Below are 16,207 nucleotides of genomic sequence, written 5' to 3' on the forward strand. Positions count from 1 at the left end.
TTTCTTTCCATTATGATAGAGAAGACACTTTGTATGTTTCAATCATTTTCAGTTGCTGAGCTTGTTCCTGGCTAACAGGCCATGTGCTCTGGAGAATGCTCCCCATGCACTAGAGAGGAACCTGCCCTGCTCTGGATGTGTAGACTGCTTTGCACATAGCTGTTGGCCCTAGTTGGTGTATAGTGTTCTTCAAGTCCTCTCTTTCCTTACTGAACTCTGACCTAGTTCTATTATTTCATTTTTTAAGCTTAGTGAGATCTTTTAGTAGAGTTTCCACCTGTTATTGTAGGACTCAAATGACCTACTTCATTTCTGGTCATTTTTGAGGAACATACCCTGAGGGTCTGAAGCTAGGTGTGTCTGGGGACAGAGGTGCTCAGCATTCTTGACACAGTGACTTATCATTGTGGTCCTCCACCCTGTCAACTCCACGTAGCCCCTCCTGAGCTTTGTGGCTTTCTTACCTGTGTTCTCTTTCTGTAAATATTCACAAAGTGACAATGGCACAGCCCGTGACCCTGAGAAGTGCCCATGTGTGCCCCTTCTGCGCACTTCAGGGCTTCGTCGCTCTCCTTGGCCCAGGTGCAGCTGTTGGCGTGTTCTCTGCAGGGCTCTGTCCTCGGCCCCTCGATGCCTCCATGGGTGCAGACGCAGCGTGGCGCTTCCCCTCTTCTTTCAGACCATAAAGATCCAATCTAGTGTCTTCTGGCCTCCAACATTTCCACCAGGAAGTCCTCTGTCAGTCTTCTTTTAAGCTGCGATGTCTCTTTTTTATCCCCCTCTGGCTTCTCTCAGCTTTTCTCTGTCCTTGGATTTCAAGCTCATTGTGATGAGGTGTGGTTTTCTGTAATGTTCTTTGCACTTACAGGTTAATGTCCTCTATCAGTTTAAAGTACCTGTCTATTTTATTTCCAAAAATTTACTGCCCTAGTCACACATCTTTCTTTTTAGAATTTAAACCATTCCACACCATGTCCCTTATGTTTAGTGCTCTTTCCTCAACTTTATCCCCTCCCTTCTCCATGCAGAGTCTTGATAGTTCCTTGCCTCCTGTTCTTCTCTATCTGTTTGGCTCTGGCTAATATGCTGTTAAACTGGCCTACTCTGCTCTAAATTCACTCATTGTGTTCTTCATTTCTGGAATTTATGTTTGATTCTTGTTTATGGAATCAATGTTGTCTCTGAGATTCTCCATCTTTTCCCCAGTTTTCTTGAGAAAATGAAATCTGTAAGTCCACCTCCAAAAATTCAGACACCTAGGTCTCCTGTACACCTGCTTCTGTTGCTTGCTTTTCTCTTGGCCCTGTGCCAGTTGCTCTTATCTTCTAGTATGCCCCGTAACACTGACTGAATGCAAGCCCTAGTTGATGAGGATATGAAGATCACTGGAGTCTTGCTTGATGTTGCCTGGCTCCAGCGAGAATGAACCGTGGTTTCCGGGGGACAGTTATGCCACAGGAAGATCGCCGAGTTCAGCCTGAGCTGATTCAGAGACGGTGCTGGTCTGCTTTCCTCCCTCCAGGGCCCCGTCCTTCACTTCTGTTCAGGGCTTGCAATCCAAAGCCTGGGTGCTTCACCAGAATCCCCGTCTCCTCAAGCCCTGAGCTCTGACTCCTTGTCTGCCATTCTGAGAAAACGAAGAACTCTGCTCAGCTCCTGGGGCTCTGGGCTGTGTCCTGGGAGTTGGAAAGCGCCTCCGGGAGGCAATCCGCAGGAGGCCACAGGCTGTCCTTGCTCCTTCCTGGAGAAGCCTTTGGTCTCTCTGGTGTCAACTCCCCTGAGCCTCCTGCTGCCTCCTCCAGGGATTCCACTGTTAACCCCTCGCCTGAGTTGCTCGCTCCCAGAAGGCCAGGCTGACACAAGCTAGCTCTGCTCTCGAGGGAGCACAGCTTGGCAGAGCACTCTACACCACACAAGGAAAGCTTGGCCCAAAAGAATCATTTCAGAACCCAAACTTACTCTTTAGTAATTTCTTTACCAAAAAAAGTCCACTCTTTTCGAGCTATTTTTGTCGGGATCTACTGTGTGTCAGGCCCCACTTTAGGCCCCTGGAGGGAGACATCTTATTCTGCAATGACACAGACACTGTGTGCTCTGTGATAAAACTGTGGAACCAAGATCAACACTGACTGAGTGAGGGTGAGGACGCTTCGGGAGACAGCATCCCGACCACCACGGGGCAGGAGGCTCGTGGACTCATCTGTGCCATGCGGTGGGCATAATCCAAGGCAGAGACACGGAGGGGTGCCCGTGGTGGAGCTGGGCTGTGGCAGCACCAGGGGAAGGGCTAGCGGGGAGAAGCTGGACACGGGACCTAGATGCTGGCCAAGTGACACCTCAGCCCTCACCAGTCCAGACCCGGCTGGGCCCTGGCTGGCCCCGTGTGTGTTCCTGGACAGACTCAGGGAAGATTAACAAGCAGGACGCACTGAAAACAAACATCTCCAATGACAGCAGGAGCCGGGTCACCAACAAGGAAGGGCAGGCTGGGACGCAGGGCCAGGGAGGGGAATAAAAGGCCAGAGCCCAGAGCCTCACACATTCACACTCACTCACACTCACTCACACTCACACACTCACCTCCCCAGCCCAGCCCCGCCATGGCCGCCTCCACCATGTCCGTCTGCTCCAGCGCTTGCACCCAGCCCTGGCAGGTGGACGACTGCCCAGAGAGCTGCTGCGAGCCCCCCTGCTGTGCCCCCAGCTGCTGCCAGCCCAGCTGCTGTACCCCGGGCCCCTGCCTGAGCCTCATCTGCACCCCAGTGAGCTGCGAGTCCAGCCCAGCTTGCTGCTCCTCCTCCTGCCAGCCGTCCTGCTGTGAGTCTCTCTGCTGCAAGCCCATCTGCTGCACACCTGTCTGCTGCAAGCCTGTCTGCTGCACCCCCATCTGCTGCACACCTGTCTGCTCCGGGGCCTCCTCCTCCTGCTGCCAGCAGTCTGGCTGCCAGCCAGCTTGCTGCTCCTGCCCCCCCTGCCAGCCGTCCTGCTGTGTGCCCATCTGCTGCAAGCCCGTCTGCTGCACGCCCTCCTCCTCCGTGTCCCTGCTCTGCCGCCCCGTGTGCAGACCCGCCTGCTGTGTGCCCGCCTCCTCCTGCTGCACCTCCTCCTGCCAGCCCAGCTGCTGCAAGCCCTCCTCCTCCCTGTCCCTGCTCTGCCACCCCGCCTGCCCCCGCCCGGCCTGCTGTGCCCCCTCCCTGGGGCAGAAGTCCTGCTGCTGACCTGCTGGTCCCCCAGGGCTGCAGGCTCAGGTCACCCCCAGGCCGGGCCTCTCACTGCACCCCTCAGCCTGCTCCTGACCTGGGTTAGCAGGCTGTCCCCTCCCTGAGGACAGCCCCCTCCATATCCACTGTGCTGGCCTGACCTCTCCTCTGGGGTCCTCTGCTCTGTCACTGCCCTGAGCCCCAACCTGTCAGCACCTCTCATCGCCAATAAACCCTCCCTCACCTGATTCTCTGCCTCTCATGTTCATGGGGACCCAGGGTCTGGGCAGACCTGGGTCTCTTCCAGCTATGGACATTCCTAGGAGCAGGGGACTTCACTGAGGAGTCAGGAGAGATGGAGGCTCACTCCCCTGGGGTCACTGGGTCAGTCAGAGTCAGGGCTAAGCCCAGGACAGAGCACCAGGGAACCAAGGGGCCCTGGAGCCTCTGGGCCTTGGCAGAGTGAAGACCTGGTCAGTCAAGAGTCGGGCAGGTCAGGCAGCAGGCTCTGCCAGCAGTGTGGGTGACTCTGGCCCTGCTGACCTTTGGTCTGTGCCTAACGTGTCTGTGTAGCCTCAGAGCAAACTGCCTGAGCAGCTTACCACAGAATCCAGCGCCCACTGCGGCAATAAACCTCATTCGAAAGTCAGCAGACACAAAAAGAGGTGGGAAAATGTCACCCGTGTCGGGGATGAGCCAGTGGAGAGGGACCTGCTGGTCTCCTGGGTCATGGAATCAGTGGCAAGAACTTTGGAGTCATCACCGGATTCCCCATGTTCAAGGCAGGGAAGACTGAGCGTATTGATTGAGGTGAAAAGAAAGACTCACAAGACATCTAGAGAGGAAATCTTCAAAGTCTGGGGTGAAAATCACAGGGTCGCTTAACAGCTAATAGCCCAGGCTACAGAAATCAAGGGAGCAACTGGACGACCTGGAAAGGGATGGGTCCTAAAAGGAACCAGGCATCGGAACGCCCAGCCCTCGGGCAAGACGGAGCTGTGACAGGTCGGGTCCCTGAGTCGGAAAACCCAACCTCTTCTGCTAGAAGAGCGAGTTTCACAGAACAGTGAAAACGGGCCAAAGCTTGCAGTGGACAAGATTACGTCCAGCCCTAAGCAGGTACGAGGTGTGAAATGGTTAGTGTTAAAGCGAAATCAGCTAGGCAGCCAACAGTGAGACAAGGTGACAGCGACTCTGGGAGAAGATGAGCTCCACGAAGGTCTGCCGCCGCCAATCAGGAAGACACAGCGGGGGCGGTCGGGGGGGTCGCGAGTGGCGGGCAGGAGACCAGCTGTGCAGGGAGGTGGACAGTGAGAGGACACGGACTTCCCAGCAAGACGCAGATACCAGCATCACTGAAGAAAACCAGGCCACCTTACCTGTCTCACACAGGGTTTTTAACAAACTTCACTTTCAGTGCAAGCTCGGGTGCAGGGCAACATCCAGTGGAGGCACAGTTCCCTCCCGGACCCTTCAGCTTCCCAGCCAGGGCCGACACTTTCACCACCCCAGGAGCCCACGCTGCCTTCACCCAGCCGCGGGGACAGCGGGGCTCCTCCGTGCAGTGCTGCTCCTCCTGCGGCTGTGGAGGAAGCCTGACCCGGGTCCATCATCACAGTTCCTGGACACACGTATTCTGCACGGAAACTCCTCGGGGCTCCAACCCCGCCACTCCTCCCCTTCCGTTGTCCTCAAGCTTTCACCTCTTCCAGCACCATGCGGTGGGAGCCCCACGGGACACGGCCTTGGCAGACCAACTGCCTTCCCTTGGGTGTGTGCACTGAGGTCCCTGCAGGACTTTCAGCATCTTGATGATTGTCTTCAGCACTCAGGAACGTCCCATTGTCTACATCCTGGTCCTGCTAGTCTGTGCACTCACCCACTGGAGGCATGCGGTGCCTTCCAAGTTGCCACAAGTTTGAATAAAGCCACTATCTACATCCATGTGCTGATTTCTGTGTGGTCATGAATTTTCAGCTCTTTGGAGTAAATACGAAGGGTGATACTGCTGGATCGTAAGAGTGTGTTTTGTTTTGTAAGGGACCAAACTGCCTTCCAAGGTGGCTGCACCGCTTTGCATTTCTGCCAGGGATGGATGAGGGCTGCTGTTGTTCTGCATCCTTGACAGGTTTGATGTCAGCTATTTCAACCAGAGAGCCAGGGTCTGATCATCACTGTAACTTTTGATTTCTTGATGATGTGTGAATTGAACGTCTGTTCATAGGTTTATTTGCATTCCATGCATCTTGTTTGGTGAGCTGTCTGTTCACTTCTTTTGCCCCTTTCTGGGTTGGATTGTGTTCTTGTTAAGTTTAAAGATTTCTTTGCATATTTTGGGTAGCAGTGCATATTGGACACATTATGTCAAGACTCTCCCACATCATGCCTGTCTTCTCACTTCCTCTATGTCCTATATCAATTTTAAATTATTCTAATAAAGAAGACTTTAGGTCTAGATTCCCATGATGAATTCTTCCAAAGCATTTAAAGAAGAAAACTGTGACCGTTCAATACAATCTCTTCCAGAAATCGGAAGACAGAACACATCGCCACTCATTCAAGGGCTCAGCCACACGCTGAAGTCCAGGATGAGACATTACATGGTAAGAGAATGACAGACCAGTGTCCCCCAGAAATTTAGACACCGAAACCCATGACAAAACATCAGCAAACCAAATACAGGAACCGGGAAAAGGACAAGACAGGCTCGGAATGCAAGACTACGTCAATGACGGACACCCAGAGAGTGCAGTTATCACCAAGAGGATCCGCTCTGTGAATGGGCTGAAGGGGAAAGCGGTGACTACATCAACGGACACAGAGGAAACTTAGAGACTTCACCGAGTCTTCATTTCCACCAGTGCTGCCTATGAAGGAGAAATGGATGAAGGCTCACGTTCCAGCCTGCCTGAGGCACCCAGGGAAAAGCCCACACTGCTGTCAGCGGCCAAGGACCCAGCGCTCTCCCCTCTGCCAGACGGGGCGAGGCTCTGCTGCAGGACCCTGTGTCACCCACACTGGAGTCTGCAGGGAGAGCCCGGGCCAGGAGGCTGTCAGCCAGGCCGAGGGATGCAAGCTTAAGATGACAGCAGCAGCGAAGCCCAGCTGTGCTTCTATGCTGACCAATAACAGTGAGAATTCAACAGTGCTGTGTAAAGTATGACTTACACTGGAATAAAAATGTCGACTTAAGCATATATGTAACAGAACATGGAGCTCAGGAAAATGATGGGAGAAATCAAATGGGACTACAGCAAGCGCAGCCTCGCCCACCACGTGGCACTCCCTCACTGCCTCAAGTCCGAGGCCCGGCCCATCTGAGGTTCCGGGCACCCCAGGTAGAAGCCCACAGAGTTTGTCCATATCACACGTTGATTCTAAACGTCCTTCCTGAGGCAGATGAATCAAAAACAATTTGTAAAAGAGTCAAAGATGAGGACTCCGCGTCCAGATTTCAAGGTTTCCTAGAAATCCACAGGAATAAAGCGATGTGGTATTGGCAAAACACAGGGACACAAATCGGTGAGAGAGAAAGAAGCAGACAAACAGAGAAGGCTGCTGCTTTCTGACCAAAGTAGAAGGAAACTGGCAGGGCCTTCAGCTCAGTGGCTCCACCACCTGCCTTGCAAGTGCAAGGTCCCGAGTTCGAGCCCTGGTACCAAAAAAATAAAAGAAGGAAACTAAATGGGGAAGGAGAGCATTTGAAACAACTGGACATCGATGAAAAAAGAGAGATGAACTTCAACTAATGTCTCATAAATCTCATAAAATTAAATCACAATTGACCATAAACCTAAATGAAAAATTTTAAAATGTTTATGCGTGACAAAAAAACCGGAAAATCTCTGTGTGTGACCTTCTGTTAGCAGAGTTCTAGAATTGATACCAAAAGCCTGATCTTTAAAAGAAAATAGTTGATAAAGTGGACTTCAGTGTTAATCTCTTTTGTTCCCCAAAGTGCACCATGGCAGGAGCGAGCAGACAGGGTACGGATGGGACGGCAGAAGACATTTGCAAATCTGAGCGAGGCACGTGTGTCCAAAAGATATACAGAGCTTTAGAAATCCGACATCAAGAAAATCTAATTCAGAAAGGAGGCTGAACATGAAGAAATACTTTGCACACATGCGGTGGGAAGGAGCTTGGCACTGTGGGTCCTGAGAGAAACTCGGTGATTGTGACCCGAAGGGCGGTGTGGCCAGGTCAGACCCGAGCTGCTCCACCCGCTGGGGAAGGAGGGGCTGTGACCCTGCAGACCATAGCTGGCAACAAGCACAGCACACACAGGACTTGGCCAGTCCCCAGCGTGGGGCGGCCTGCAGTCACCGCACCCCGTCCCGTCTGTCAGGACGGCCCACCCCACACACCAGTGGCCCGGGTGCTGGGAGTGCCCAGCCCTCAGCTCCCTCCATGCTGAAGAGCTAGCCTGCAGGCCGGCCCCACCCTCAGCCTGCCCGGGGGAGCCTCCTGTGTGGGCCTCTGCCACAGCACAGGCCTGGGGCAGGACTCACTGTCCTGGGACCTGCTCTGACTCCTTTCCCAGGCAGCTCCCAAACTCCTGTAAATCTCCTGGGATTTTAAACCTGAGTACGTGCTCACAGGGCTCACTTCTGGAGAAAGAGCAATAAACACTGAGCTCTCAGCACCCGAGAGCCCCGGAGACCAGCAGGCAGCGAAGCGCAGTGGCAGAGACCAGCACTGAGTCGGCCTCGGTGTCCAGCACAGCCGGCATCGGGCAGCGACAGTTGGCAGGCAGCGACCGGCAGCTGGCTGTGCGGCCCCTTGGCGTCCAGCTTCGCTGGCGTCCCCTGGTGACATCGGGACGGCTAGCAGAGCTGCAGCTGCCCCTCGGGATGCCACCTGATGGTGCAAAAGAACCCTAGGCTGGTGACAACGCCCCACCCAGGGTCGGGCCCCTCATTTCCAGTTCCGGGGGTCAAGGCCAGCAGGGGCGCTTGCTCCTCCTGAAGAAGCCGAGAGCCTTCCCCTGAGCTGACTGATATGGTGGTCTTCCTTCTTTCTCCTCTTCTGCTTCCCCTGGCATTCGGGGTCTGCTCTGGGGACACTTTCAGGGTTTTGTTTGCTGTCAGGCGCACCCCCTTCCATTCAGTTTGTCCCAGCTGTGGCTGAAATTTCCCACCCCAAGTCCAGGTTTCCCTTGGGCCTGGGGAGCCTTCGTCTTGTCCCCCTTTGGGCAGTTGGTCTGGAGAGCCTGTCTTCGGGGGCTCTGTCTCCCCACGTCTCCGTACGGGCCACGTCTGCCGTGGTGCCCTGGTCTGGTGCCACCTCCTGGCCCCGCCCCCTTGGTGCCTCTGTCACCTCGCACACCCTCTGCAGCGGCTCCGCGTGGCCCACACAGCCTGGGCTCTGTCCCCTCATCTCCGGGCGGCAACTGCCGGCTGACAGCGTCCTCCGTTCCCAAGACGTCTGCCCGGAGGACCAAGCACAGATCCGCGCATCACCCAGCCCTCGGCCACCCCACGCAGTCCACAGGCTGAGCGGCTCTTTGTTTCAACCAGTGATCAGGGGCACCCGGGACTCAGCTCAAAGCACCAACAAGGAGGGGGCAGCAACAAGGAATGCACAAAAACAAGGAAAAGGACAGCAACAGAGGAGGGACAGCAACAAGGAAGGGACAGCAACAAGGAACACACAAAAACAAGGAAAAGGACAGCAACAGAGGAGGGACAGCAACAGAGGAGGGACAGCAACAAGGAACACACAAAAACAAGGAAAAGGACAGCAACAGAGGAGGGACAGCAACAAGGAAGGGACAGCAACAAGGAACACACAAAAACAAGGAAAAGGACAGCAACAGAGGAGGGACAGCAACAAGGAAGGGACAGCAACAAGGACAGGGAAGGCCGCTGGAGCCTCGAGCAAGAACAACACAGCCTGGCCTGATATAAAAGCCCACGCCCGGAGCACCTCACACATTCACACTCACACTCACTCACACTCACACACTCACCTCCCCAGCCCAGCCCCGCCATGGCCAACTCCACCATGTCCGTCTGCTCCAGCGCTTGCACCCAGCCCTGGCAGGTGGACGACTGCCCAGAGAGCTGCTGTGAGCCCCCCTGCTGTGCCCCCAGCTGCTGCCAGCCCAGCTGCTGTACCCCGGGCCCCTGCCTGAGCCTCATCTGCACCCCAGTGAGCTGCGAGTCCAGCCCAGCTTGCTGCTCCTCCTCCTGCCAGCCGTCCTGCTGTGAGTCTCTCTGCTGCAAGCCCATCTGCTGCACACCTGTCTGCTGCAAGCCTGTCTGCTGCACCCCCATCTGCTGCACACCTGTCTGCTCCGGGGCCTCCTCCTCCTGCTGCCAGCAGTCTGGCTGCCAGCCAGCTTGCTGCTCCTGCCCCCCCTGCCAGCCGTCCTGCTGTGTGCCCATCTGCTGCAAGCCCGTCTGCTGCAAGCCCTCCTCCTCCGTGTCCCTGCTCTGCCGCCCCGTGTGCAGACCCGCCTGCTGTGTGCCCGCCTCCTCCTGCTGCACCTCCTCCTGCCAGCCCAGCTGCTGCAAGCCCTCCTCCTCCCTGTCCCTGCTCTGCCGCCCCGCCTGCCCCCGCCCGGCCTGCTGTGCCCCCTCCCTGGGGCAGAAGTCCTGCTGCTGACCTGCTGGTCCCCCAGGGCTGCAGGCTCAGGTCACCCCCAGGCCGGGCCTCTCACTGCACCCCTCAGCCTGCTCCTGACCTGGGTTAGCAGGCTGTCCCCTCCCTGAGGACAGCCCCCTCCATATCCACTGTGCTGGCCTGACCTCTCCTCTGGGGTCCTCTGCTCTGTCACTGCCCTGAGCCCCAACCTGTCAGCACCTCTCATCGCCAGTAAACCCTCCCTCACCTGATTCTCTGCCTCTTGTGCTCATGAAGACAGTTTGAGCAGATCTGCGTCCCCTCCGGCTATGGACATCTCTAGGAGCAGCCACTGAGGCCATAAGTCACAAGAGACAGTGGCTCACTGCCTGGAGGGTCACTGCCGGGACACAGGCCCTCCCCTTCGAGGGGGGTGCCATTGGCACCCCACTCCCATACACAGACTGACTGCTCCTGCTTCCCTCCTCATCCCCACTCCCCACCTCCCCAGTCCTGCCGGGCACAGCCCTGGCCATAGCTCGGAGGACTTGCCCTCACCACGTCAGCCTGTAAGCATCACCCTGGTGTCCCGCGATTCCGGGGGCAGGGCACAGTCCCCTCTCCTGGCAGGGTGGTTCAGCAGCTGGGGATGGGTGGCCCCTGCTGTCCCTGGAGTGGCCAAGCCTGGACACATGGGTTCTATGGAACTGGAATTTCGGTTACGCCCACAGAACACAGGCGGCTTCCCCTCCTTCAGGACATGGCGTGAACGTGGGCACAGGGTCCCCAGGGCCCCGGCCTGCTGGCCTTTTGGTTGTGTGGTCAGGGGCACGTGCTCAGCTCATTCTGGTCACACGTGACCGTGCCCACACACTCAGCTCTTTCCTACCTGTGTCACGTCCGGCTGGAAGCACGTTTTCTTCCCCTGGACTATGTTGGGCTGTGAATCCACAGCATCTCTGCTGCAGAGGGGTGCAACCAAGCTCTCATGGTTAAATATCCAGCATTAGAAAGGGAAGCCTGAGGGAGGCTCAGGCCGGGGATTTAGCTCAGTGGTTTCGCTGCCGGCTGTGCAAGCGCAAGGACCTGAGTTCGATCCCCAGTACCAAAGAAAGGGAGGCTCAGAGTTCTGAGGTCACTGTCATGGTAGGCACTGTGCTCATTGTTTCAAACAGAAAACTGGTGAAATATACGTAACCTAAGACCTGCAGTCACAGCACTTTTCTGTCCGCGCTTCAGTGTTGGTGAGTCCTTACTGCGTGCAAGGGTGGCTGTCACCTCCGCCCCTGGGACGCTGTCCCTGAATCTCCCTAGCTCATCTGCACAAGTCTGACCACGCCTGGTAACTTGATAGGGAAGGTTTTGTGGTGTTTGTCCTGCAGTGTCTGGCTTATTTCACCCTGCACACTGTCCTCAGGATGCATTCATGACGTCAGGTGAGTCAGGACTTCAGTCCTTCTCTGGGCTGTGTCATATTCCGCTGTGGCCGTAAACCACCTGCTGTATGCCTGCGTGTTGGACAGTGGGCACTGCCCACTTTTCTGGCTACTCTGGATGCTGCTGCTAGGAACGTGGATGTACAAATATCTACCTCAGCTCTTCTGATTACAGACCCAGAAGGGAAATTGCTGGGTAGTGTAGGGGGACCACATTTAATTGGGGGGAACCGCTGTATTGCTGCCCCCAGCAGCTACTCTACACCACAGCGCTTCCGGGTTTTTATGTTCGGGCAGTGTAGCAGCCATCCAGAGGGTGCCTTGGGCCACAGCCAAGCTTCCGGGCAGGGCCGGACAGTGGGCGTCAGCCCCGCCCTCCCATAGGCCCCCAGCTGCCCAGTCGGCCTGCAGCCCCGCCTCCTCACCCCTCTCCTCACCACCTCCCCCCTCCTAGGGGTTGGCCCTACCCTCTCTCCACCTCCCCTCTCTCCACCTCCCCTCCACCAGCCCCGCCCCCTCTCACAAGCCCTTCCCCTCCCTGGTCTTGGTCCTCTCTCCCGTTGGCCCCTCCCCTGGGCCAGCCCCGCCCTCACCCACAAGCCCCGCCCCTCCCAGGTCTTACCCTCCTCTCCCATTGGCCCTACCCCTTGCCTGTCAGCCCAGGGCCCGCCCCTCTCACAAGCCCCGCCCTCCCTGCTCCGCAGAAGAACCAGTACCTGCTGGCGGTGGTGGCGGAGGACAGGGACGCCCTGCTGCTAGGCCTGCGCTACTCTCCCACTCGGCTGCACTTCCTGTTCCTCCGCGAGGATGCGGCCGGGGCCTGGCAGACCCGCGTGTCGTTCCGCAGCCCCGGCCTCGCGGACAGCCGGTGGCACACGCTGGTGCTGGCCGTGTCTGAAGCCTCCTTCTCCCTCACCACGGACTGCGGCCTCCCGGTGCACATGTAGGTACCAAGCGGGTCGCAGGGCTGCGCCCTCACTCTGGCGGCCTGCGCTGAGGTCCTGGCAGGGGACGTCCCTGCTGTCCAGGGGCTCTGTGCGCAGGGGCCAGGGGCCAGGCGGGGACGAGATGCTTGCAGAGTCACCGCAGCCGCTACCTCCGCAGCAGACCTCCACACACCAGGGCGCGGGGCTTCACCGGATGGGCGGCGCGCCAGGCAGGGGCTCCAGCAGCAGTGTCCAGGACTGAGCTTTCCCACCAGAGGCTCCAGCCACGCGGTCGCTGTCGGGCAGCTGCCTTCCTGCCGCATCTCTCCAGAGTTCAGCGTCCGGCGCTCCTCCTAATGCCTCGTGGGCCTCCAGCCCAGCGCCTCCCTCCTGCTCCAGAGTCACTGCCCCTCCCCGGTTGGGCACGGGGCCCACTGGAGGGCCGTGGGCTGGGGACTCCTGCAGGTGGCAGCACCTGCTGCTCCGTGAGGAGGAGGAGAGCACCGAGCACCTCCGCACACGTGCCTCTGTGGAGGACCCTTGTCCTCTGGGTGATACGGCCCCAGACCACGTCTCCCTATGGCCACCCCAAATGTGCCCCTTCTGGGACCAGGGTCTTTAATCGATCAGGACAAGGCCAGGCGGGAGCTGGACAGGCCCTTTTGAGGAGACAGAGGCAGAGATGGATAAATTAGGCCACAAGCCCAGAAACATGGGGGCCACCAGGGGCTGGGGGAGTCAAGGACAGCCTCCTAGTGGAGCAGCAGAGGGACTGTGGCCCGCAACACCCAGATCTCAGATGCTGGCCTCTAGACCGAGGGAGCCCATGTATGCTCCTTTGCTATGGCTCCTCTAGTACACAAGTGGGGTACGGCCTTGCTCTCTGTGCCCTAAAACTGCCCCTGCTGTTCTCAGAATGGCTGATGTGCCCTTCCCGGCCACCCTGTCCGTGCGAGGAGCGCGGTTCTTCATCGGCAGTCGGAGGAGAGCCAAAGGCTTATTCACAGTGAGTACGGCCCGTCCCGATGACGTGCAGGTTAACAGACTGCTGGCTGTCCCCAAGGGAAGCAGGGCACCAAGGCGCAGTGGGTCCCTACCACCCAGCCTTCGCACTTCCTGTTCCCTTCCTGTTCCCATGGAGTCCTGCCCACCACTCTGCTAAGATGAGGCCCACACAGCCAGGTGTGGTGACACACACCTGCAATCCCAGCACTGGGGAGGCTGAGGCAGGAGGATTGCCATGAGTTCAAGGCCAGCCTGGGCTACATAGTGAGACACTGAATCAAAATAACAATAACAACAGCAACAACAAAAAGATGTTGCCCACACATCACCCTCCCGGTGCTGTCTGCACTCAGTAGCACAGCCCACCTTGCCCACGGGTCCTTCCCCTAGGGAAGGGAACGGGGCCTCATTCTGAGGGTCGGGGCTCTGATTCTGCTGGGTCCGCAGGGTCCGGACCACTCAGGTACTCTGGGAAAGTGTGGCATCGTCATTGTGGCTGGGTCAGGGATGGGTGAGTGGACAGATGAGTGATGGACCAGCACATGCAGGGGACAGAAGGATGCAGTGGTTGGCCCGTGGGTGGTGATGGGTGACCTGTGGAGTAGCGGATGGATGCTAGATGAGTGAACAGTCAGACGGGTGGGCAGCAGGACGGCCCAGGGATGAACCGACAGATGGACGGATGGAGTGGTGGATGGCTGGATGATGGACAGATGCACGGATGGACAGACCCATGAGCAGTGTAGCCCGCTCACTCTAAGTTGATCCCCATGGAAAACCTCCCATGGTTTACCTTCCCCGCTCTTGACCAGCGCGCCCCACACCAGCGTGCAGACTCGGCTCTGCTGGCTTGCTAAGGTCCGACTCCCCCCCCCCGCCGCGTTCCCCCGGGTCCAGATGGGCCAAGCCCCCCCGACCCTGCAGCAGTGTGGGCTCTGAGCAGGCTGCCCCTCTCTCTGCAGGGCCTGGTGCGGCAGCTGGCCCTGCTGCCAGGCTCGGACGCCACCTTGAGGCTGTGCCCCAGCAGGAACGCCGCCCAGCTGGCTGAGCTGGCCATCCCCCAGGCCCTCCAGGGGCTCTCGGGGAAGCCGGATGATAACGAGGTGCTGAGATATCCCTACGGTCAGTAGGCAAGGTCGCCGGCCCCTTCCCCGAAGTAGACACCAGGGGCCACGGCCCCACACCGAGGTTCCCTTCTCAACCTTTCCCTCGCGCCTGGTGGTGGCAAGAGGACAGGTGGCATGGGACAGGCCACGTCATCCCCGTCCTCTGAGGCCCCACCTGGACAGGGCCCTGCTGAGCCCAGCAGATGGCGCGTGATTCTCGTGTCCTCCAAGCTTAAGCCACCCAGCCACCCCTGGGCTGTTTCTCCGGTCCCTCCCTCGGCCAGCACACAATCGGTAGCCCAGTCTGGCGGGCCTGGCTCTCCACATACACTTCTGCCTTCCTTGGTCCCCACCGCCGAGAGCCCCTCTGCACCCACTGACTCTGGTTTGTATTTGTGTCACCCCGAGGTAGTCATAATGCTGCCACTTCATTAAAATCACAGCCGGCAGCTGGCCGTGGAGGTGCACACCCATAACCCTGGCACTCGAGGGGCTGAGGCAGGATGGCCGTGAGCTCCAGGCCAGCCTGAACTACCCAGTGAGACCCTGTCTCAAAAACCAAAAAACAAAGTAAAGTCGCAGCTGGCGAGGCCCAGGCACCATGGAGCAGGCTGCCTCGAGGTTGCCAGGAACGACAGTGCAGGATGGGCAGCACTTTCGGGGCGCAGGCAGAGAGACGGGAAGCCACGCCTTCCAAAGGGGCCTGGGCCTGTCTGCAGCCCTGGTCCCACAGTGGGGTGGTGGCCCTAAGACACAGGCCTCCTGGCCAGGTACACAGGTGAGGCAGGGCCCTGGGCGGGACTCCTTGTGGGCCCCACACTGCCGACAACCCTCCTGGTGTCCCTGCAGAAGCTGACGTGAAGGTGACTCTGGGGTCCCGCCCGCCGTGTACCGAGGCAGAAGATGCCCAGCTCTGGTTTGACGCCGCCCGGAGGGCACTGTACCTGTGCGAGGGCGGTGAGTGGGTCTCAGTGTTGCCAGGTGAGGCCACATCGCACCCCGTGCGTGTCACCGTGAGCAGCCAGGAGAGCCTGGCACGTCCCGACTGGGGCGAGGCGGTTATGAAGCGGTGAGCGGCCTCGGCGGGCTCCAGATGGCTGCACGCTTGGCCGACCAGGCTGGACGCTTCTGAGAGTGACCCCTGGGAGCCAGGGAGCACCCGGCAGCTGGGACCTGTCCTCCATAGACCAGGGATCCCCAGCGCCCAGGTGGTCCTCACAGCCACAGTGCGGGGGGACACTCACCCCAGGGGCCACAGCCTTTAATCTGGGAGCACCTACCCTGGGTGTGGCCCACAGGCCTGCGGCAGGGCTGGGCGTCTCCCACGTCCTCTTTCTGGTGGACGGGAAAAGGGTGCCCAGGGCCCTTCCCTCGTGGGGTCCTGACACTCACCCCACCGCCCGTGGCAGGCAGTGCCCCCGGCAGGCGGTGCCTGCGAGCCAGGAGGTAAGGGCGAGGGTTCGGGAGGGGATGCTACAGACGGGCTCCGCAGGAGGAGGGGAGCAGCAGGCCTTGGAGTCGTGTAGGAAGGACACAGCACAGGAAGGCCATCCTGGCCTCCCTGCAGCAGCCTGCCACTGAGGGTGGATGAGGCTGCAGGCCACCTCCTGCCTGGAAGCCGGCCGCAGCCAGAGTCAGCTGTGCCTGGGGCCCTGGGGGCTCCCGAGGGCATCACCCTGCGCCCACCCGCGGCCTGCTAACCTGTCACATTCTCCCGTCCCGAGCCAAAGTCAGGCTGGACTACGTGGAGGAGCAGCAGAGCCTGTTCACCAACTCAGAGACGCTGGGCCTCGAGGTGTTCAGCATCCCCGGGGTGGGGCTCTTCATGGCGACAGCCAACCGGAAGGCCACGTCCGCCATCTACAAGTGGACGGATGGGAAGTTCGTCTCCTACCAGAACATCGCCACTCACCAGGCACAGTCCTGGCGACACTTCACCATCGGGAAAAAGGCGAGTCCAGGCTTGG

The 16,207-nt window shown here is 58.5% G+C and overlaps 3 protein-coding genes across 5 annotated transcripts in view; all 3 read left to right on the top strand.

Annotated features, from left to right (window-relative positions):
• Tspear (thrombospondin type laminin G domain and EAR repeats) overlaps nt 1-16,207 on the top strand; it is a 125,742-nt gene that overhangs the window by 97,215 nt on the left and 12,320 nt on the right. For 2 of the 3 annotated variants that reach the window (XM_087208055.1, XM_021256383.2), the window contains exons 3-7: nt 11,908-12,146; nt 13,045-13,135; nt 14,097-14,256; nt 15,090-15,221; nt 15,965-16,191. In XM_087208055.1, coding sequence (XP_087064181.1) covers nt 11,908-12,146; nt 13,045-13,135; nt 14,097-14,256; nt 15,090-15,221; nt 15,965-16,191 — 849 coding nt within the window. The remainder of the gene's footprint in view (nt 1-11,907; nt 12,147-13,044; nt 13,136-14,096; nt 14,257-15,089; nt 15,222-15,964; nt 16,192-16,207) is intronic. The other variant, XM_087208052.1, reaches the window with a different exon arrangement.
• On the top strand, nt 2,448-3,448 carry LOC147830302 (uncharacterized). The gene has a single exon (XM_087208127.1). It carries the CDS (start codon nt 2,448-2,450, stop codon nt 3,216-3,218), a length of 771 nt encoding a protein of 256 aa, XP_087064253.1. The 3' UTR covers nt 3,219-3,448.
• LOC147830303 (uncharacterized) lies at nt 9,191-11,678 on the top strand. Its single transcript, XM_087208132.1, has one exon. The coding sequence runs from the start codon at nt 9,192-9,194 to the stop codon at nt 9,807-9,809; it is 618 nt and encodes a 205-aa protein (XP_087064258.1). The 5' UTR covers nt 9,191; the 3' UTR covers nt 9,810-11,678.

The sequence above is a fragment of the Heterocephalus glaber genome, unplaced genomic scaffold (assembly GCF_053883595.1).
Source record: "Heterocephalus glaber isolate CG9 unplaced genomic scaffold, H.glaber_assembly_v1.0 deba00000122, whole genome shotgun sequence".
Taxonomy (NCBI): domain Eukaryota; kingdom Metazoa; phylum Chordata; class Mammalia; order Rodentia; family Bathyergidae; genus Heterocephalus; species Heterocephalus glaber.

Excerpts from the sequence above, each read along its gene's own strand:
- LOC147830302 (XM_087208127.1), top strand. The coding sequence starts at position 2,448 with ATGACAGCAGGAGCCGGGTCACCAACAAGGAAGGGCAGGCTGGGACGC.
- LOC147830303 (XM_087208132.1), top strand. The coding sequence starts at position 9,192 with ATGGCCAACTCCACCATGTCCGTCTGCTCCAGCGCTTGCACCCAGCCC.